At 41.9% G+C, this 24,401-nt stretch overlaps 1 protein-coding gene across 1 annotated transcript in view; it reads left to right on the top strand.

The window, feature by feature from the left end:
- The window catches only part of LOC121923346 (netrin-4-like), a 95,971-nt gene that overhangs the window by 10,162 nt on the left and 61,408 nt on the right, over window positions 1-24,401 (top strand). The window contains exon 3 of the mRNA XM_042453689.1: window positions 9,112-9,653. Coding sequence (XP_042309623.1) covers window positions 9,112-9,653 — 542 coding nt within the window. The remainder of the gene's footprint in view (window positions 1-9,111; window positions 9,654-24,401) is intronic.

The following is a 24,401-nucleotide window of genomic DNA, read 5'->3' as shown; positions in this document are numbered from 1 at the left end:
CACGCACACACACACACATTTCCATTTGATTGTCTATTGAGGGAATTGAAACATTCTCTTGCCATTTTTGCACCCAAGGACCATTTATAATAATTTTAATAATAATAAAATATTTATTTGTATCCCACCTCTCCCTGTTGGAGGATCAAGGCAGGTAACAGCAAATCAAATAACAGTTACATAACAATAACAAAACATATCAAGAACATTCCCTTATTCAGCACCACCCGCCAAATGAAAAGGCAATAAAATCATAGAATTCATAACAGCAGTACATTAAAACTAAAATTAGGCCAGAGTGGCCGTATCAAGAGGAGGGAAAGGTAGAGCAGGTGGACAATTCTATTCTTTTTGGAGGTCAGTCTGGGAAGGCCCTCCAGAAAATATCAGTTTTTATCACCTTTTTAAAGGTAGCAAAGGATGTCATATGTGGATCTCCTCTGGCAGGTCATCCCAAATTTTTGGAGCAGCAGTTGAAAAGGTCCTCTGGGAAGTTTCCACCAACCTTGTTTTCTTTAGCTGCAGTATATTCTTCCCAGAGGACCTGAGTGTGTGGGAGGAATTATGTGGGAGGAGGCCCCTTAAGTATGCTGGACCCAAGCCATGTAGGGCTTTATAGCTAAACACCTTGTACTGTGCTTGGAAGCTAACAGGCAGCAAGTGTAGCGATTTCAGGATAGGTGTAATACGGTCAAATTTAGATTTTCCTGCGACCCATCTGGCTGCCATATTTTGAATGAGTTGCAGCTTCTGAACATGGCATAAGATTTGCCTCATGTAGAGCATGTTGCAGAAGTCAAGACAAGAGATCACTAGCCCATGTACAATTCCTAGGTCCCCCCGTTCCAGGTAGGGTCGCAGCTGGTGTATCAGACGAAGCTGACTTCCATCAAAGAACATTTTACAGTTGGCCCTCCATATCTACTGATTCTGTATCCAAGAGTTCAACTATCCATGGCATAAAAATCTTCCAAAAATATTTAAAGTCTTAAAAGAATACCTTGATTTTGCCATTTTGTATAAAGGACACCATTTTACTAGGCCATTGTATATAGCGGGACTTGAGCATCCATGGATTTTGGTATCCACGGGGGGTGGGAGGGTGGGGGTGGGGGCTGGATGCAAACCCCAGTGGATACCAAGGGCCCACTGTACTTCTAATTCTGAATGACATGAAGGTTTCGCATAGTTCTTGGGCTGGATCCAAAAGAAGCCTTCTATATATGGAAGGTCATTGGAGGCCTCTTTTACTGTTTGCATGAGACTGTTGTGCAAGAAAAATGAAATTAAAACCAAAGAGTTTCTTCTGTTTGCACAAGCAGAAACATGGGAAGTGCTGTAAAACCCTTTCAAGATAAACATATGGCCCTTTTACACTACAGAGTTACAACACTATATTCATCTTTTAACTACCATAGTCCTATCCTATGGACTCCTGGGAAATGAAAAGGTTTTTAGGATTATTAGCCAGAAAGCTCCTCTAGTACCTCATCTGTCTGTCAACTCCAGTATTCCATAGGAAGAAGTCATGAGAGCTGAAGTGGAATTATAGTGATATATAATTTACATTATTGTTGTTTTCGTCTCGAGGAAGTAAACTGTAATCCACAAAAACTAAAGCAAGCAGCTAGTTTTAACTGTGTTCATGATAGCATCACCATAAAGATTTCTTCCTCCAGTGCTTGTACAAACCTTTGCCAAACAGTATTTACAGCTCTTTTCTTTCTGTTCATGTTTCTTTAAGTCCAGTCCACTGTTGTTTTTTCTAAATGGTTTAGAAATGAATGTGCTGTCCAGGTTCCCCACTCTCCCTCCAAAAAGAAGCCCTTTGCAGATAGGAAAATTATAGCATCATAGAATTGAAAGGGTCTCTTGTTCAGCATGATGTCTGGTACTGGTATCTGGTACTTAGAGACCCAGTGTGGTGTAGTGGTTTGAGTGTTGGAGTACAACTCTGGAGACCAGGTTTCAGTTCCCACTTGGCCATGAAACCCACTGGATGATCATGGACAAGTCACATGCTCTCAGCCTCAGGGGAAGGCAATTGCAAACCTCCTCTGAACAAATCTTGCCAAGGAAACCCTATGATAGGTTCAGTTTAGGGTCCCCATAAGTCAGAAGTGACTTGAAGGCACACAATACACATACACATATTGTACTTACTGTATTTGGACTATGACTACTAGTATCCTCCAGCCCGTATTGTCACTTCACCCCGCCACCACCCAAAAGTCATGTTTCCAAGTTCTGTTGCCACAGAACCTTCTTTGTTACCAAAAAGGACAAGGCTTCCACAATCGCCTTTGAAAATTTATTCCACTGAGGAAGTACTTCAATATTGACAAAGTTTCCTCTAATTCTTAACCTAAAGTCATGACTACAGGGCAATGAAGCGTCTTGAGAGTGTGGAGCAAATACAAAATAAGGCATGTGTTGTGCTTGATCTGATTCTAAGGGAAGAATGTCATGGCCTGTGGCTAAAGGGCTGAGGGAGTCTGGGTCCCATCCAATGCACAGTCTGATCAAAGGTCAAAATGGGGCTGTGGTTCAATCCACAGGACATAAGGAAGCACACCAGCCAGATCAAAGAAGTGTGTGTGAGAGAAGAAAAGATGCATCTTTACAGGGTAGGAACCATAACAGAAAACAAATCTAGAAGCAGGACTAAAGATAGTCCATTTACTGTACAATTTTATTCCACTATTTTTAGCCCACCTTCTAGTTTAAAGTGCTCTCGCAGAGTGGCTAACAAATCTAAAGGATTCTCCTCCCACCTTTCTGTTATCACAGCAGCAGTGTGCAGTAAATTGGGCTGTACCCAGTGCAAGATCACTCAGGCTGCATCCACACTGCAGAAATAATCTACTTTGATGTCGCTTTAATTGCTGTGGCTCAATGCTATGGGATTCTGGGAATTGTAGTTTGTTGTAGCACCAGAGCTCTCTGGAAAGAAAAAAAAGTTAGGTATTATAAAATGTAACTCAGTCTATGAAAATAATATTAAAAGTGTGTGTGTGTGTGTGTGTGTGATTATTATTATTATTATTATTATTATTATTATTAAAAACTGTCAAATAAGCCAAATAATATTGAAGTTGTACTGTCCAATGAATATACTGTACAACAGAAGAACGCAGGTTGTGTGGTCTCTGGGAATGCAGTAATCAGTCTCAAATATCACAATTGCCTGTGATGAGAAACTTGGTGGGTAATAAAATCCTTTGGTGTCCTATGGTTCACATCCACCATTATTTCCAGGCAGACACATTTCAACCAATGGTCTTCTTCAATGGCTGCAGTATGTATGTGAATTTTCTTAGCATCAAAAACAAGTGAAAAACTCAGCATTGTCCATTAACTGTAAACAGGGTGAATTAGATACAGTATATGATAGTAAATAAAATATGTTGCTCACAACAAACAAATCTTGCAATGTGCAGAGTAATCAGGATACAGAGTAATCACCAATTTTTATTCTGTTTTTCCACAGTCTGATCTCTACCTTGTAAGTATAAGGACTAAAATAGGCAGCTGCAAATACCCTGCAGCAGCAACTGCACGCCATGGCCTCAATCCAGTGCTTTGCCAGCGGTAAAAGGAATGGCAAAATGCCGCTCCTTTTACCATCAGCAGAAAGGTGCTCTTGCTGTGGTGGCAGCTGCTTTTTGGCACTCCTTTGGTGCAGTGTGTCTAAATGCTGTGCCAATGGAGTGCCATGATGTCCCCACCATACAGTTGGGCATGTGGCGTGATGTTGGTGTGGGGGCGGCCGGTGTGCATACACCAGTCTGTTTAGCCCCCAAGATTGATTAGAAAAGAATTTTTAACCTTTATCTTATTCTTGTAATGAGTAATGTGTTTCGATATTGTATCAGTCTATTTTTTTTTAAAAAAATAGTAAGCTGCTTTGAGTTCCAACTTTGGAGGGGAAAGTGGGATATAAATCATCATCATCATCATCCCACACTTTCCTGGCTCACATTTCATTGCATTGTTTATTGCACACATCACTGCGATAACTGGACAATGAAAGCCTGCGCTCCAGCCCTCCTTCACCATCCTCCCAATGCCATTGCTACTGAAAACTATCCAGCTAGACAGAGGCTGAGCATGAAAACAGGCTCTGGAAAAGGCATAAAAAGTCGTCATGAAAGTCATTTTACTGTGAACGCCTTTGGAAATAGCAGTGTGCCAGTACTTTAGATCATAACATGGATAATTCATAGCAATCTATTATTGCTGTGAACATCTGTTTCCCCTCCAGTTACTGAAGGTTATAACTAAACTCTAAAGAAACAGGGAAACAGCAGACAATGCCCCAGTTTCTGCTTATAAAAAGTCCCAGGGCATCAACCCTACAAGCCCTGGCTCTGCTACACCTCTGTTTGGGGTCCTCCAGGCATTGTTGGATAGCATCTCCCAGCATTTCCCATTATTAACTACAGTGGCTTGGACTGATGAGAGCTGCAGTACAACAACATCAGGATTATTATTATTAACCTTTATTTATAAAGCGGTGTAAATTTACACAGCGCTGTACATACAGTCTTTAATTAGACGGTTCCCTGCCCTCAGGCTTACAATCTAAAAAGACACTGAGGGCCTGAACAGACTGGAGATAAATGCTGGCCTCATGGCAGAGTGGGGGTGTGGCATCCACATGACGCATGCCCTGACTCTGCCCTGATGCCGCCGTCACACATTTCTCCTTTGGCGCTGCGTCCAGATGATGCAGCACCAAAAGCAGTGCCATAAGGTGGCGGCAAAGGCACTCTTTCTATGGCTCAAAAAGGAGCTGCTTTTTGCAACTCCTTTTTGCACAGTGGAAATGCCAGATTGGGGATGTGGCATGTAGTTGCTGCAGCCCCAAATCCAGTGCTGAAAGGTGCGGTCTGTTGAGCCCCATACTTTCCATCCCTGCTTGTATCTTGAAGGGGCCTAACAAGACAAGCATTCTGTCCACCCAGTTCAAGGTTTAGGAATTATAGGCTAATGGGGAACTATAAAGGTAGAACTCAAAGATATAGCCATATTAATCTGTAAAATCAATATGCAGACAGATCTTCTAACACCTTTGATACTAAACTATGAAGGTCTTGATCTGCCACCAGGGATCTGTTTTTTTCTTCACACTTTCAGACTCTGATTTATTACATAGTGTGGACTTTCCCCTGTGATTGGATTAGGCTTGATTATTTTCTTTGAATATGAGTTCAGTCTGTTAATGCCTAATAAACAAAGTGCTATTCCACTATCTGTCTCTTAGCACTGATATACAGTAATCCAAGTGGCTATGGGGATGCTGATTTTATTTGCTCCCCCTGCTGGTAGCTGCTTCTTATAGAGTGCTAAGGAAAATCTAAAATCCAGGGCAGGGAGACTAAAAATCCCAAAGTTTAGTAATGCCTGTGTTAAGTCCAACCTAAATGCCCAGAAGATTGCAAATTTTGAGTTGAAGAACTCTTCTTTATGTTAGATGGTACAAAATGCAGTGGTTGGAAGGAGGGGGAGTTTTGGGTGATGTTATTGTGTTTGTTTGTTTGTAAAACCAAATATTGTGGTCATGCAGTCTGTGGTTTAGGGCTCAGTTTCAAACTGGAGATTGCAGAGGGTTGCCACATTCCTCTTCTTCAGATCTAGGCATCGAATTTGCAAAATATTTTTGCAAATAATTGTGGCATTTTTTTCTCCAGTATGTTTCAAACACACACACACACACACACACACACACACACACACACACACACACACGGTTACAACTGATCTGAGAGAACCAGTATAGAGTAAGGTTTAAAGTACTAGACAGGAAGAATTAAGTTCAAATCTCTGCTTAGTCATAGAATATTCATGTGATTATGAGCCACCACTGTTTCCCAGCAAACCTACCTAACTGCACTGCAGTGGAGATTAAAAACCAGAGAGAGAAACTGTATGAAATGGACATGTATATTCTTAGTGCAGTAGAAATAAATTAACAGCAATGTTAATATTTTGTCATGCACAGACACTTCCAAGGGTATTCACATCAGATCATTATTCTTTGCAATCTTTTTTTTTTTCACTGATGGAAAAAAGCTAGAGATCCATGAAAGTGTGAGAGTGACTATCATCTGAGTCACAGGAAATCAAGTGCAACATCCTGCTCAATACAGGATCTCCAGCTAAAACATTCCTAGCAGGTAGCTGTCCAGCTTCTTTTTGAAGAGTTCCAGAGAAAGGGAGCCCATCACCTCTCTAGGCAATTGGTTCCAATGCCAAAGAACTTTTATTGTCAAGCTGTTGGGATGCAGATTGTCTGGCCCTGCAGATTTGAACTTAGTTAAGTTAGCTAAATGAATTCGACTAACTCTCTATGAAGCTTGATTTGCAATTCAGATCCCTCGCCAAAGTCTCTGTTGCTACAGGGAAGCACATAGTTCCCTTTTGGGGTGGCGGGAGGTGGTGGTGGATGAAGCAAAGTAGGTATCGTGTAGTTCTGCCTTTTTATTGTGATATATTAATAGTTTACCATCCTTATTGAACAGCAGCCCCACTATCTCTTTGGTCATTTTCTTGCCTTGAATGTAACTGGAAAACCGCTTTTTGTTATTCTGCTTGCCTAGCAGTCTCAGCTTATTCTGAGCATTGCTTTTATTGTTGTTGTGCTTTCAAGTTGTTTCTGACTTATGGAGACCCAAAGGTGACCCTATCATGGGGTTTTCTGGGGCTAAGAGTGTGTGACTTGCCCAAAATCACTCAATGGTCACATTAAACATCTACACTTAATAAGCTTCTATCTACTCTTTCTTCTTGCGTCTCCCCCTTCCCCGACTCAGAGTAGCTTCATGAGATGGTTACCTCAGGAAGCAGAACACAGAAGCAATGGATTGCACTGTCCCCCTCCCCATGGAGGACTTCTGCAGCTATTCCTGGGTCCTTGCCTCCTTTGCTGTGTGCATAGCTCAACCTGCTCCTCATTCTTACCTCTCCCTGGACTCACCTTATGCCCCCATTTCTTAATAATAATAATAATAATAATAATAATAATAATAATAATAATATGCTTTATTTATATACCACTCTTCCGAGGCGATCAAAGTGGTTCACAAAATCATTTAAAACTTTCACATCATAAAAACAGCCTCTCAATGTATCTATTAATAAAAGCCAATAAAAATCGAACATCAGTAAAACAAGCAAGGAATCTATCAATTGTAGTTAACCATTTGTATCAGAGGAGACAATCTCTATGAGGAGTCCGAAGGAAATGCTAATCGGAAGAGGTGGGTCTTTAAAGCCTTTTTGAAGGCATCCAATGTGGGGGTCGTACGAAGCTCTTCTGGAAGTTTATTCCAGTACATTGGTGCAGCCGATGAAAATGCTCTCTGGTGGGTTGCTGTTAGTCTCACCTTAGGGTGTACTAATAAAAATTTTCCTGATGTTCTTTGCACTCTACTACTGCATTATCCCCTTTCCTCACCTTATGACACCACATCTCCCTTTCTTCAACACTGTCCTTCACCATATTAACTTTTCTTACTCTTTGCCTCCTGTCATTACACCTCTCACCCTCCCTTCCTTCTTTCCCCCACTGTCCTTCACTTCACTCTTGCTTCACTCCTGTTCATTCCCTCACTTTGCCTGACACCCTTCCACTGTGACCTTCGCTGACTTCTTGTGCTCCTCCTTCCCTCACCTAATCATGCAATCCTCAAAGCATGCCTTTCACTTGGTTCTTGCTGTCTTGCTTCTGACGCTCATTGTTTTCCCATCTCTTGCTCCCTCCCTTGCCTCACTTCACATCTTTTCAGTACAACCCTTGCTTTCCTCTTCCACATCACCACTTGCATCACTCACTCTCCCATCTCTGCTATTCCCTTCCTTGCTTCACCTCGCACCCTCATGCTGCATTCCTTGCTTTTTTCTTGGTCACTGCTTGCTCTTGCTTCCTTCTTGTCTGAAATTCCTAGGAGGACTTGTTTCTTGCAGAATAATTTAACAAATGAGTTGTTGTTGTTGTTGTTGTTGTTGTTGTGTACCTTCAAATCGTTTCTTGTGGGTTTGCATGGCTGACCAGGGATTTGAATCATAGTCCAATGCACAAACCACTACGCCACACTGGCTGTCCTGACAAAAAAGTGCCTCCATATTTCACCCCCATATCTTGGCTTTTCCAAGGTTAGAGACTTACTTTAAAAAAAAAGAAAGAACAAAAGCTTGGAATCTTGGCCAAATGGTGGTCCAAACAGGCACTGAGTGGCATGTCTAGAATCTGGATAAAACCTAGCTATCTAGATGGTCTGGCAACATTAAGACTGCAGAATGAAGGAATTTGTCACCAGCCATTGTTGCAGATACCAGTTTATACCCATCAATGAAAGACTGCAATTTAGTTTTTCCCTCTCCAGTTTTTGTTGTTTTGATGCTCTGAAACCACAATAAACTATGTACTGTATACTGAGCATCACTGTATCCCTTTGACAATTTTGTATTATTTATTCTGTGTACAAAATGCAAGATTTTGAACAATTTCACCTTTTTAAAAATAACGGCTTGAGTAGCAAAAGATAAGCAGGAAGGGGAACTGAGTGAGACAATAGCCTGAAAATTGTGATGAGGTAATTTGTAGGAGTCTTAGTTGAGAAAATGGACACAGAACTGTGCAGAACATTGATTTAGTATCAGGATGTGAAAGAATTCTTGGATTCAATGTTGCACCTTTTTGCATTTCTGTTCTACCCTGTTTCCTATCTAGTTGCGAGAATTTGTTTTTCCTTCACACATGCAAATCTCTAGATATTTCCCATTATGTATGCATTTATTTGCACATCTTTTCCTAACTGACATCTTTTTCTATTGACTATAGTTTGCTTGTATGTACTTTCCAACTGTGTGCATTTTTAGGCATTTTAAAAAGTGTAAACTTAGCTTCCTACATATTTTATTCCCCCCCAAAAAAAAACTACCCTGAAAGGTTTGGACATGTACACATTTCCAGGTCAAGGTGCACTTTGTCCTCCAGTGAGTTTTGACAGGTGAACTATGGCTCATTTCAGTGTGAATCTCGAAACTTCAAGGAAATTTCTTTTTCCTAATTTTCCTTAACTTTGTCTCCTGCTGCTCCCACTGCAGATTCAATGACACTACGAGCCTTCCGTTGTGATGGGCATTCCTGCAATCCTGCCGTGGGGAATCTAGCAACAGGCAGGACACCAGTCACACTGACCATGTGTGGACAGAACAGCACAGAACTTTACTGCTTTTACCCTGACCACCACCTCCTTCATCCAGCCTCCCAAGGTTGTGGGCAGCCCAGGTGCACGAAGTGTAATGCCAACCAGCCTGATAATTCTCACCTCCCTTACGCCATGACTGATGACTTCTTTCTAAACCCTATGTCTTGGTGGCAGTCTGCACAAGGAGTACACCGGGAAGAAATCAGGCTGGATTTGGAAACTGAATTCTATCTAACCCATGTCATTGTAGTGTTCAAGTCTCCTCGACCAGCAGCCATGGTGCTGGAAAGATCCCAAGACTACGGGCAGACATGGAGGCCTTATAAATACTTTTCTGCCAACTGCACAGCCACCTTTGGGCTCCCAGATGACACCACCGAAGATGGTGCTCTTTGTACTTCTAGGTATTCGGATGTGGTGCCTTGCACCAGAGGTGAGGTAAGTAAGCAGACAATAAGTAAACCTTTCAATATTCACCTGGAAATTATACATAATAAAAAGTGAAATACTGTTTCAGGAGAGGCTGGCTATGGGCAGCTCCACACACTTATGGCAGCCATGTGTTCTTCTTCATGGAAGATGGTCTTCCATTTGAAGAGCTACCAGAGGACTTTTCTTTGTTTGAAGCCACCCTCTGTTTGAAGGACTCTTCAGTCCAAGTCCATTTTAAATATAAGACACCAGGAGAAATACAAGATGCCTTGAATTTCTCCATCAGCAGTCAGCGCCTGAATGCATACTGAGGACACACACCTGGTTCCTACAATGGATAGACATATTGCATTTCTACTTACAAGACAGTCATTTATATATTTATACATGAATATAGCAGTATATGCAAATTTTGCATGAATCTTTGTCCTCTCTTGTGGTGATGCTCATGGGGCCATCATAGTCACAGGTGAATGAGCATCTCCATATGTGTCATAAAACTTATCCAGCCTGTTTACTGATGACCACTAGCATATGCAGATAGTTGTGGGCACCGAGGTCTACATCAGCACATGCACACAGATATTTCTTGTTGAACTGAAGGTACATTTAAAAAAAAAGATTCAGTTACTCAGTTTTCTTTTTAGAGGACATGTAAGAGATTTTAAAACAGATACTCAGATATACCTTTTGTGATATTTTCAGGTGATAGTTTTATTGTGTAAAACAGTTATGCTCTGTACTGTCATAAGGGACTAAGAATATTTCCAGTGCCTCCATTTTTTATAAATTCCAGATCAGGTCCTCATACCAAAAGTAGTCTCAGCTATAGTGTGTCTCTGCAGAAGGATCTTGTGCATGTCAAGTACAGCCGTCAAGTAAAGTGTGTTGCCTGACAGATGGAATTCAATTCTGGTTGTTTGTTACATTACATCAAGTATGTTTACAGCAACTTGACATACGTATTATGTTTTATGTTTTCCAAAAGATCTTCAGTGTGACATCTATTGTGTTCAGGCTTTCTTCTGTCTGACCTCTATGGCACATCTTCACACATTTTTTGTACTGCATAGCAGCTCAATGGATTACTACTAGCATGCTGGATCATGTGGTGATGACCAATATTTGTACAGTAGTGTTAAGGTACCTTGCTACAATGACACAACTCCTTGGATAGTCTTGCAACAGTTGTTCCTGCAATTGCTTGCCAGACCATCCGTTTTTAATCATTCCTATGAGTTTGGCATGCCAAATTGTCCCTGGGCCTCTGAACTTTTAAATGATACTGGAGACATGCAGTCAGTGTTTTGGCTAGTAAAGTCTAGTTTATTTTCCAAAGAAATGCAGCAATCCCACAATAAGTAGGCCATCATCTGTGTACTTATGAGTTTCTCTTGGCCATTCCAATTATGCTTTCAGGATGTATATTGCCTGTATTCAACATGTACCAGTTACATTTTAGAATAACTGATGTGTAGGGCAAAAATACTGTGGGTCAATATGTAAATACTACCTGTCATGGCAAATAGCCATCTATATTTCTATAATGTAGTCAGCTGTGGACAGTAAGTGTGCATGGTATCAGGCAATGAAACAATTTATTTTTATTTGGTTTATATTCCATATTTATGTATGTATGTATGACTGTAGCAGATTTTGAATGGAACACTAGAACAATACTATATTTCTGTGTCACCATTTCCAAAATAACTCACACATACACTTAAAGTGAGCTCTGTTTTGGATACTGCTCCAAGGCCTCAATCACCTTTGTCCAGCCTTGGGAATTAGGCTTAAAAGTAAAGTTTTGTTCTAACCTGGAAGACCCAATGTTACAGTTGTCCAAATGAGTCACATGATTCTTACTCGTCCCCATCATTCAAAGGTGTAGGCTATGGCAGTATAACCATTGCCTTGTAGTTGATCTTCTGACAACACAATCCTTTACAGCAGGGATGGGTAAGTGATGGAGACTTAGGGGGCTTCCTTGCCCTCCAGAAGAGAGCTCTAGTGCACTCCATTGTCCACAACCTTGAAAGCAAAAATAACAAGAACAAAAACCCAATATAATGTTTCTTATAGCTCCATGTGGGATGGTAGAGAATAATTTTGCCATGCTTCAAGGCCTCCAGCCCATACTTTTCAACAGGAAATGACCAGAAAGTCAGGTTCCAGATTATTTCCTAATTGGGGAAAAAAGCTTATCCTGAATTAAAACAACTTCAGGGGTCAAAATGTGGCATATTTCCCCTTATGAGCCATGGGGGGCATGCCCAATAGAGGTTCTGGGGAACCTAGGAAGTCACAATAACAGTTTGAAGAACCATAGGCCCGTTACATACGGGCTTAAAAGTACGCACTGCGCGCATACTAGGGTTAAGACGGGGCGGTGCTTCTGCACCGCCCTAATCCTAGTGAGCGCTGTGCGCGTACAAAATGGCGACGGCCGTTCCACACGGCCGCCGTCATCGATACATGATGACCGCGCCGCCTCCAAACGAGGTGGCGCGGTTGTGACGTATTGGGGTCATGGCAGGGCGCCTAGGGCGTTTCGGAGCTCCTTCCTGGTTTGGTCCGCTGGGCGCAGCCTTCAAACAGCCCCTTTCTCCTTCTCCCCGCCGCCGTGGGGTGTCCTTGGGGCTTGAAGCCCCAAGGACACCCCTTTCCAGGCTGCGGGGAAGGGGCCTTTTGCCGCTTCCCCGCAGCCCGGAAAACGGCGGATCGGGGCTTCAGCAGCTGCCGCTCTGGCCGTTGAGGCCCCGATCTGGCGGGGAAAGGTGCGCCTACAGGCCGCCCCAAAGGGGCGGTCTGTAACGTGCCATAGTTTCTGCCCCACTGCCCCCACCACCACCACAAAATGAAGAATATACACAAAGTTGCATGGCATTCATCAGTTTGATGATGCAGTATGTTTTAATAGTAAACAATGATTCAGGCATAGATATTTACTCTGAATATCATATGTGCTCTTTTGCTGTTACCAAGAGAAGTTTATTTCACATCATCTGGCCAGGTTTATGCAGTTCTTCAGTCACATATGATCAGGTTTCTAGTTTAACTTTCACCTACATTGTACCAATTAAACTTAAGATGTGATCAAAAGAATAAGCTTAGGTTCAAGATTGAAGCAGGCTGGCATAGAGTTTAAGGTCTCAAATGAGAGAGAAATGGGAAAAGATACAAGATTTTCTTTTTCATACTGTCAGTGGGTACATGTGAGGATCTGGGAAATTAGAAGCACATTTTTTAATAAAGTAGAACATCCGGAAATGAGAACAAGGAGTCACTCTTGAAGACAAAGTTTAGAGCAAAGGAAGGTTGTCCATTGTGACATTCCCCTTTAAAGTCAGAGGAAGTGCAGGTCAGGATATTCCTGCACCACAGAATGCAAAGACTTCATTTGCTTACTTGTTTGTTTTCATTTCTGCTAAAATGTACAAAATATAAAGCCCTTAAAATCCCATTCATTTCATGTGCAAGTATGGGTGACAAAGGACGCCAGTGAAATGGACTTGTCAACTAGAATTCACAAGGAGAGAGAAACTGGGTATGCCTGCACAAGGTTGCTATTGCTTTAGCAATGTGTTAAATATACCTTGCTTGACAAACATGTTTGAGATCTGTTATCCAATGCTTCCCCAGACCTTACCTTAAAAAGATAGCAGGTGCTTTTATTTAAAAAAAGTATAAACAAAACATCTGTGGATTCTGTGGATCAACTAATGGATTTTCTATTCAAAGACTTGGAAGGGCCATTTAGTTCATCTCACAGCCAGTAATAGAATCCACAACTAAAGAACCCCCGTGAGGTGACCATCAAACTGAGTAAACATCTCCAATAAAGCAGATCTACCATCTTCCAGAGGATTTATTCCACTGTCAAACAGCTCTTACCACTAGGACATTCCGTCTAATGCTTACCTGGGATCTCCTTGTTTTTTTAACTTAGAATCGTAGAGTTCGAAGAGACCGCAAGGGCCATCCAGTCCAACCCCAGACCATGCAGGAAATCACAGTCAAAGCATCCCCAACAGATGGCCATCCAGCCTCTGCTTAAAGACCTCCAAGGAAGGAGACTCCATTACACTCTGAGGGAGTATATTCCACTGTCAAACAGCCCTTACTGTCAGGAAGGGAGCTTGCATCCATTGTTCTAGTCTCTGGAGCAGCAGAAAACAAGCTTGCTCCCTCCTCAACATGACATCCCTTCAAATATTTAAACAGGGCTATCATATCACCTCTTAACCTTCTCTTCTCCAGGCTAAACATCCCCAGCTCCCTAAGTCTTTCCTCATAGGGCATGGTTTCCAGATTTTTTTCTTTGCCTGATAAAGAGTGGTCAGAGTGCCAAGTCCTCAGTGGAAGGACATTCCTGTTCCTTTAACAATTGTGCAGTAGGAAATAGTTCAGGAGGAACACTTTCTTCCATCACTGCAGCAAGATATGACAACTTTGGTCAAGTTTGATTCTGGAGTGCTCCAGGGCTGTGGCTGGAAAGATGGAAAACAAACCCTGGCAATATACTGAAGAGCACCAGGAAGAGTAGGAATGGGAAGAATGGACTGGTTGGCCCTTGAGACCTTTCCAAATCTCTGGTTACGTAGCATGTATATGCAAACAACTACTGTGTCAACCCCAGAATGCTGTTGCATGAGAGAGGTCACCCCTTTGGACTTTTATCTGGATCTGGTGACATGATCATCCACCTGCCGTGTTACTCCATGTGATAAAAACCACAAGCTTCCCAAGACAACATAAAATGTGCACATACAGCTAGAGCAGGATGCCACAACCTGCCAGCAATTGTTTTGATCAGGTAGCATTCCAATTATCAGAGCAGATATTTTGCAGTGGCAATGATCATGATAGTCATGAGTTGGAAGCACTCAACAGGTTAAACCAACCCCACCTCAGGGGCCACCTATTGAGTAACAGGATAGTTGAATCAGCAGCAGATCCGCTTTGGCCACCATGGCCAAAATGCTCATTGCAATTCTTTAGTCATTCCAACTTCCAGCTGGAAAAGATCGGTGAAGGGATTAGTCAGTCCTAAAGGCAAGTGCCCAAATGTTATGATTAGGGCTGTCTGTTCAGCATTTCCCTGAACTTGAGCTACAGAGGAGATAAAATGCAGAGGCAGGGTGGGGGAAGCAGTTAACCCCAGCAGAATAAACACATCGATAGCACCACCAGGTTCTGCTTCCCCAGAGAAAAGGCTTAGAGCAGGGGTGGTTATGGATGAATGGGTTGAATGTGGTTTCGTAGCGAGAACATCGGTGATGGGGACAAATCAGTGGTTGGGCACTATGCAAAAGAGATCATATTCTTTTAATGAATCACATCAATATGCTGCTTCTCCTCCTCCTCCTCCTTCTCCTCTTCCACTTGTAAACTAGCCAGGGATCGGATCTGTTTTTCCAAGCATTATTTCTGTACTTCCTGACATACTGGATAGCAGATAGTGAATAGAGCTCTCATCCTTGCATTATTATATAAATGTCTAGCAAAGCTCCTGCTTTTTTTGTCAGAACCAAATGGAAACAGGGGCAGGAGAGAGGCTGAGCACTACTCCTGTTTGAACTGATCAATCTTCCTTTAAAATGGGAGAGAGAAGCACTTTTAAAAAAATGGAGAATTTACATTGATTAGCCACCTCAGATGTCCAAAGTGCCTCATCCTGGAGTCTTGACAGTCTTCTATCCAGGTGCTAATAAAAATCACATCCTCTTTGTTTCAACAAATTCTGGGCACCAGATGCTGCTAGAGCCATCAAAGAGATTTCCTCAGAAACAGTGGGTGACAAGCTTTCTTCTTTGTCCATCAGAGTTCATTCTAGGTAACTGGTTCAAATGTGACTGAGACTGGCAAACACCCAATGTAATTACTGTACTGTTTGAATGCAGTTACTCTACAGCGTGTGTCTGTGTGTGAACTGAGCTTGATAACTCACAGTCGCAGTGCCCAGAGAGATATCCATACCACAAGATCATCATAGTGACTTTGGCAACATAAGTTGCTATTTTGGGACCATATGTTTTCAGAGCATTTTATTTTTTACTCATTCATGCAATCATCATTATGATTGGGGAAATTCCTTTTAAACCCCAAACCTAGGCCAAATAAAACGACCTCCTCCCATCCTCTTGGCAGGGAGACCAGATAATGCACAGCTCAAATCCTGGTTCTGGTGTGAACAGACTAGATGATATCCAGACCATTCAGCACCAGAACTGGGATATATCTCTTCTAAAATGGATTTTTTTTAAAAAAATGCTATTTGCTCCAGATCTTCCTGGAGCCCTCCATTCTGAAGCCAGGTGGTGGTTTAAAACACATCCCACTGAGTATCTTAGTGCATCAGTTGCTGCCACCGGTTGCTTGCTTTAGGGTTAGGTTAGCCATGTGATCATTGTTGGGCACCTCATTCTGACCTCAGAGTGAAGCAACCCATAGCAGCAGATGCACTGGGCTGTTCTACATGAAATCTGTGTGATCCTAGTGTTGGAATGGAGGGCCTTTGTAACAGGGGAGGGTCAGAGCAGCTGTGGGGACAGGTTACTCTGAGCTGCCCTTGGCCAGTGCAGACCAGAGGAAATAAGTTGAAGATCAGATATTTTTCTTCTTCGTTGCCTTTACGACAGGTAGTGAACTGAAACTGTGTTCTTGTTAGATATTTGGAATTGTGCAAGCATTGTGTTACATCTTTGTCCCTTTCTGATGGGGGTGGGCAGTTGCTATGATAATGTTTTCGATTTCTATGTGGATAACTTAGGCCTGTTACAGACTGCCAAAGTAAAGCTGCTTCAGGTCTCTTTGGAGGTATGCTGTTTAAATGATGCATGCATCCTAAGAATCCAGAAGCTGCACTCCAGTGCTTAGGAATGGAGTGTGGTTTTGGCACGACCTCCGGACTCTTAGGACCCATGCATCATTTAAATAGCATACCTCCAAAGAGACCCAAAGCAGCTTTATTTTGGCAGTCTGTAACAGGCCACAGTTTCTTTTGGCTCCTGAGTTTCAGCAAAACTGTGCAGGTCCTCATCTTAGCAAGTTTTATTGGATGGTTGTTGCTGAAAGATATGGACAAGATGCTTGGTTGTAGTTTTTCAGAGCCCTTATTGGCCATTTTGAATTAAATAACTATAGGCCACTTTGTTTTTCTTTTTTAATTGTTGAGTTGGATCAAAATTTAATCTTATTTAGAGCAGGCCCTCTGATTTCAGCAGGGCTGAAGTATGACTTCAGCCTTTAGTGTGAAGTGTTTAGTCTGAAGTTCTTCATTTTGAACTTCAGTATTTAGTCTAAGTGTGACGAAATCTGAATTCCAATTCATTTTTTAAAATGCATTGTTTTAAAAACCTCTTTCTGTCTACTATCAGAACAGCTATGGATGAAAAGCAGAATAGAGGTAAAAATCAAAGAAACAAAATAAGTCCATCATTTTCCTCAGAACTCATTTAAAAAAAGAAGCTAACCAATACAATAAACAAATAGATTATTAAGAGTAAAAGGATTAAATTGACACCTGTCATTTGAACAGCACATCTTGTTAGTTATAGGCTAATGATGGGTCTCTTTCACACTACAGAATTATAGCACTTTGATACCACTTTAACTGTCATGGCTGTATCCTGTGGAGTGCTTGGTTTGTAGTTTATGGTGAGTTATTTAGAATTATCTGCCAGAGTGATCTAGTCCCTTCCCAAACTACAAATCCCAGGATTACCTAGGATGCAGCCATGACAGTTAAAGTGATCTCAAAGTGATATAATTGGGCAGTGTGAAAGAGACCATAGCTTGTTGTAACTGTGCCCATTTGTCACCCCTGCTGCTCCTTTAGGAGATGCTAGTTAATATAACATGTAGAGAACAAGGTCAGAATTGTGTTCTTTAAATTCATCACTGACCTGTGTGTCTTCATTAGGCCTCTTATACAAACTGTACATAGCTGGACTCTGTATGCAAGATCTGCAAAATATGTACTCATACAAGCCTTATTCAGGAATTATTTTGCTTGCTTGCTTCAACATGCTATCAGGGTGACACCTAATCCCACCTCCCTCCACCATTGCTTTCTTTGTGCAAAAATCAACATGTCTGGAGGGGAGAGCAAGATCTTTTATTTTCCTCATGTTGAGAAGGCAAAGTAAGTAACATCTGAATGTTGGATGAAGTTGAGAACAACACATATTTTTAAGTTACGGGCCAATCATAATACTGTATGTCATGATCGTGTCCATAAGGTCTGAAGCTGAATCATGAAAAGATTCAGCATGTGTGGTCTGGTGATTCTTGGATACACACAATGTATAAGCAATCGCTCTCCCTATCCCCAGGTTGGGTGGCCCTGCTCTTAAGAGAGCAGTTGTGTAACTTGAGGGTACACCTACATCTACCTCTGTCACAGCATGTCCAAGTGGATTCCATGGCTAAGAGAGTATCTTGGCTGGTCAAACAGTTATGGCCTTTGTGAGAAAGGGATATTCTGACTGCAGTAGTTCATACACCACATACTGCAGTACACTTAACATGCAGGCAGCCTTTAAAGATGTCACTGAGACTGCAGCTAGTACTACATGCAGCATCTAGGTTGCTGAATGCTGATACCAAGAGTCCAGAAATCATATGGCCCAGATTTTAAAAGAATTGCACTAGCTGTCTATATGCTTCTGGTTTGAATTCAAGGTGATGATAATTACATTTAAAGTCCTAGATGGCATCTGACCTCAATACTTAGAGGAGCACCTCTCTTTATCTACATCCGCCCAAGCATTAAGATCTTCTGACTGAGCACTGAAATGTTTTGTGTTTCACACCCATGGAAGAAAAACCATAGTGTATTTGTGAGAGAGACTTTTCTTCTGTGGAGCCCCATTTGTGGAATACCTTCCTCTTGGAGCCCTGATCACCACAAGCACTGCCCTCATTCTAGCATCAAGTTAAAAGATGACTTTTTGTCAAAACCTTTGAGGTCTAAGGGTCTTGTTACAGATATATGGGTTCAAACTTTTTTTAAATTGCTTTATGTTTTAGACTTTTTACATTATTAGACTATTTCTTACTTTTTTTAAAAAAAATGATGTATCTGCTGGTCTGAGATTTTGTGATATATAGCAGGATTAAAATATTTTAATAAATAAAATAAAAATAATGACAGAGGAAGGGTAGGCCACCATTTTCTGTTCCTGTTATGGACACGGGAAATGTCAAATGCCAGGGCAGAAAAAGAGGACCTAGACCAACCATCCAGCTTTATACTTCCTCCTGTGACTACCCTAAAAATCTGCTTATTTAAAGTATTCATTCTTGCAGGAGAGAATGGATTATTTAACCAATTTCCTCCCATTTGCTGGAATGTCTTTGAAAAGTATAGTTTTCAAAGACATTGTCACAGAGCAGAGAAAGTCTCTTCCATTGACTTACCTCTTACCTGCCTCTCCTACCCCAACATAGCCATACAATGGGCAGGAGGTGGGAGAGACAACTAAGGGTTATTGCTGGCTGGGTTCATCTAGCTGGCATAGAGCAATTAGGTCAGCCTCTGGATCCTGTGGAGGACCTTTGAGGATTATCACCAACCATGTTGAGATAGCCAGCACATGAGAGATGTATACATTTTCAGAGGACCCTGGGATGTGCAGAGGATCCCTTCATTGAGATGTGCTGGCTATCTCGATATGGCCAGACACTATATGACTGTCAGGAGGAGGGCAGAAGCAGCTGTGGATTGTCACCAGCTATGTTAAAATACCTAGTGTACAAGAATGCAAGCAGTCTCTGAGACCTAGTGGGTTTTTTCATCATTGGTCTAGCCCTGTGGGAAGGTATTTCAAAGACAGAGAATCACAGCAGAAATGGACCTTCCCTGGTTGTTGCCAGATTATACCCATTCAGGTAATTGAACTGGGAGGTTTTTTTGTATCAGTGAAAGAGTAGGTTGACATGGGAGACGGCATTCCATCAGGTAATCTGGTCTCAATCTGTTAAGGGTTTTAAATGTCACTGGTAGTTTTGTACAGATTCACTATCATTACACAATTTTGATTTCAGTTGGTTGCTTAGGACATGCAAATGGAAAATTTATTTATTTAAAAAAAAATAAAAAATATTGCTCATATCTTCCATTTGCAAGATATATTTCTCCCTCATTAATTTTATGACATTTTAAGAATGGCCTGCAATGTCTCTTTCCTCAAGACAAAGATAATCTGCCATAGGAGGCCATGCGTAAGAAGTATCCTGAATCTATGACTCACTCATCTTTCTTGACTTTCTGTTTGAATTCCTGATAAGAGGCGCTTTTGTTGTGGCCACATCTTTCATGCCAACTCTAGACTGAGAGATCAGGTTATAACAACAGAATAATCTCCATCAAGGATGGAGAAACAAAACATGGACACACAAGTGGTAGGAAATCAAATATCTGGGACATTGTCTCTGGAATGAAGATGACCCCCTCTGGTAGAGATAAAACAGCAATGAAATGGGGGTGGGGACATGCCATCTCCTGAAGAGAAGGAGGAAGCATCTCTGCATTGTTGGTTCACATAATTATACAGTTGAAAGTTCTGCAGGGGCCATCTACTCCAACTCTCTACCATGCAGGAATACACAACTAAAACATCCCCAAGAGATGGCCATTCAACCTCTCTTTGAGGACCTCTAAAAAGGATGGTCCTCCATCATCTAGAAAAGCCTATTCCTCTATCAAATAGTTCTTATCATCAGGAAGTTCTTCCTAATATTTAGTGGAATGTCATTTCTTGTGATTTAAATAATAATAATAAAATTTATTTTTATCCCGCCCCAACTGGGGTGACTTACATTAAAACATACATTCTTGTATCCCAAAATCCCACAATTAAATGATTTACAATTTAAAACATAGCATAAAATAAAGACAAGAAAACAAACAATAATTTTTTGGTGGTTGGGGATCTATTCAGGAAAGGCCTGCCAGAAGAGATCCATCTTAACAGCTTTTTAAAAGCTGTTCAAAGTGGTAATGTGATGGATCTCATCTGGTGACAACTTCATTTTTATAGGTTGCAGCAAATTCCTCCCAGAGGACCAGAGTGCACAGGGTGGATTATGCAGAAGGAGGTGGTCCCAAAGATAGGTTGGATCCAAGCCATTTAGGGCTTTAAAGGTGATAACCAACACCTTGCACTGGGCTTGGAAACTGATAGGCAGCCAGTGAAGCAATTTCAAAATTGGTGTTATATGGTCTCTTCTAGTTGTACCTGAGACCAGCTTGGCTGCTATGTTCTGTACTAATTGGAGTTTCTGAACCAAACACAGGGTAGCCCCATGAAGAGTGCATTACAGAAATCGAGACGGAAGGTTACTAGCACATGTACTACAGTTTCAAGGTTCCTAACATCCAGGTAAGGGTGCAGCTGGCATATCAGCCAAAGCTGATAACAGGCATTAACCTAATTTGTCACCTGGAGTGACGGATCAAGGAGCACCCCACAGACTGCGAACACAGTCCTTTGAGGGAAGTGTGACCCTGTCCAGGACTGGAGATTGTATCCCTATACCTGGATTCTGGGTCACTACTCTATGTGCCTCTGTTTTGTCTGGATTCAATTTCAATCTCTTTTTAACTCATCCAGTCCATTACTGCTTTAAGACAATCATTGAGAGGAGAGACACCATCTGAAGTCAGACCTGAAAAACAAGACATGGAGAAATCTGGGTTTCATCAGCGTACTGATAAAGCCCCCAGCGGCTATATATATATATATATATATATATATATATATATATATATATTAGCATCGGGGACAGGATGGAGCCTTGAGAGATGTCACAATTAAGCTCTTTTTTTATAGAGTGACTGTCCCTGAGCATCACCCTCTGGAATCTGCCTGAGAGGAAGGAACGGAACCACTGCAATGCAGTGCCTCCAGTTCCTAACCTTCTCAGGCGATCCAAGATGATGTCATGATCTATTGTATCAAAAGCTGCTGAGAGATCCTGTAGCACCAACAGGGTCACACTACCCCTGTCGATGCCCAGACGATGGTCATCAACTAAGGCAACCATGGCAGTCTCAACTCCAGATTTTGTCCTAAAGCCAGTTTGAAATGGATCTAGATAATCAATTTCCTCCAAGACAGCTTGGAGCTGAAACGCAACCGCCCTCTCAATCACTTTGCTCAAAAACGGTAGTAAAGAAACTGGCCTCTAGCTGTTCATATCCAGAGAGTCAAGGGAAGGTCTTTTCAGGAGCGCTTCCTTCAGACAAGATGGAACATGACCATCTTGGGGATGCATTGATGATGTCCCTCAGGAACATCCTACCCCTGGATGGCCAACCATGAAGGGCAAGGATCAAGAGGGCAAGTTGTTTTCCTCACTCTAGCTTATCCACATCATCAGTACTCACACTTGACTCAGATTTGAATCCATTGGTTTGTCTTCTGGTTTCTGGAGCAGAAGAAAGCAATCTCATTCCATCTTTTACATGGCATTCCTTCAAATAGTCATAGGTGGCTACCATATGACCTTTCAGTCTTCTCTTGTAGGGCCCTTTTACATATACTGCTATAGCTCTCTGTCTCTTCTTCAACTGCAATAGCAGCTTCCAATGGAATCTTGCATTTTTTTTTTTTGTTTTGTTTAGGGAAAGGTATTTACAATTCTTAGCCATAGCGCTCTAGTGACTCAGCAAGTTACAAATTCCAGGTTTCGAGACAGATTCAGCCATGGAAATTAAAGGGGAATCATAGTACTATAATTTCATAGTGTGAAAGAGCCCCAAGCTAGACTTTGCTCATAGGGCTTATTTTCTAGACCTTGTATCATTTTCATCACCCTTCTCTGGACCCCATTCCATGTTGTCAGTATCCTTGAACTCTAGAGCTTACATAGCTCCAAGGTGCTCCTAAATTCTTTATTTTCATCATGACCACCACTATCATCACCGTTGTTATGTTCAGAGAAGGACATGCTCAGCTTCATTATCAGTTGCAGCTGGGGATTTAAAACAGTAGCATTTGGTAGATAAGAACTGAAATTCTAACAGAGCAAATTTCTCCAGCATCATTTTGGATTATACGAGAAAGACAGGGTTTAGAATTCTTTTCATGCAATAGCTTCCACATTGATCCACAGGAGGCTGTCAGTCTGTTAGTCCTGGAGAGGCAGCAGCCAAATGTTTACAAAGTTCCAACAGGAATGAAACAAGCGGAAGCTGGTGTCTTGCATATAAGTGGAGGTGGTGAAACCACTCTGGCTTTTAGTCCAGACTTTAAAGGAAATACGCAGTCCCCAAACAGGTTATGTACCTCAGATAGCTCCTTCTTTGGACTAAAGCCTGGAGCAGATTTACTGCCCCCTGACATGGAAACCACTACTGAATGGGACTAGTGTTAGAATGGGAAACAGAGATGAGATTTCCATCTATTTGCAGTCCAGGTATCTTGTATTTCCTGTCCTCATTTGAATCCTAGGACTGTCCCCCCCCAGTTGTTGGATGAGACACTGAATTTGTTTTACTACAACAGGCAGGAAAGGAGAACAGGTGGGGAAGATGGTACAGAATATGGCAGCCAGACTGGTCACTGGTACATCCAGGGCCAGTCATATTACACCTATACTTAAAGATCTGCATTGGCTGCCCATTCGCTTCCGGGTGCAATACAAGGTGTTGGTTATAACCTATAAAGCCCTACATGGCTTGGACCCAGGATACCTAGAGGACCGCCTCTTCCCATACATTCCGCCCCGCACCCTCAGAACATCTGGGCAGCAACTACTGAGGGTCCCAGGGGCTAGACTGGCCTCCACAGCAAGGAGGTCATATACCATCATCGCCCCGACCCTCTGGAATACGCTGCCCATAGAGCTCCGCTCGGCCACCTCCCTGGCCCAGTTCAGGAGGGAATTAAAAACCTTCCTGTTCCGACTGGCATTCCCAGACACAAGTTCCAGCTAGTCCTCCCCCCCTCTGACACCAGCGGTAGCTGGTTGATTAGGTTTTAATACTGGTTTTATAGTTTTATTGTATCTGTATCTGAAGATGTATTGTATTTGTCTTGATTTGTTGTGCACCGCCCTGATCATAGGAAGGGCGGTATATAATAAAATTATTATTATTATTATTATTATTATTATTATTATTATTATTATGTGACAACACAAGAGATGGGCCTGATCAAGCAGCAAAAAACAGAACATAAATAGAAGACAAGATGTTCAGAGGCAGAACTGAGAATTGGCCAGGTATGGTGGGCAATGGGGAAGCAAGCAAAAGTTGAACAGGCATGTAGCCAAGTAGGCAGCTGGAAAACTGGGGCATGACAAGCTGGCAAACCAAGTGGCTACTGGTTTCAACCAACCAGCCAGAATTGTTCTGGCCTGGCTAGAATTATATTCTCTTGGCTGGTTATCAAAAACTGGTAAAAAGCAAACTTTTTATGAACAAGGAATCTTCTTGCCTTCTTTTTCACAGTCAGTAGCACTGTACATCTTTTTCTGCAAAAGAGAGCCAAGACACCTGTTCCTTTCTCAGTGTTGAGCTTAATTTCCCAGACAAAATGATGGTATGAACTAATCACAGAAGCACACACCGGCATAGCATACTTAAGTTGCATGGAAGGATGACAGGAGGGACCCAGTTGAAGAAGCCCAGCAAACTTCATTGCTGAGCACTGAATATCTGATGGCACATGAAATTTCAGAACAAGCAGCTAAAAGAACAGTAAAGCCTGAACCAGATATGTTTGCAAAACTATAACTATTCCC

Source organism: Sceloporus undulatus, chromosome 2 (assembly GCF_019175285.1).
Source record: "Sceloporus undulatus isolate JIND9_A2432 ecotype Alabama chromosome 2, SceUnd_v1.1, whole genome shotgun sequence".
Taxonomy (NCBI): domain Eukaryota; kingdom Metazoa; phylum Chordata; class Lepidosauria; order Squamata; family Phrynosomatidae; genus Sceloporus; species Sceloporus undulatus.
This window is presented reverse-complemented; position numbering and strand designations above follow the sequence as displayed.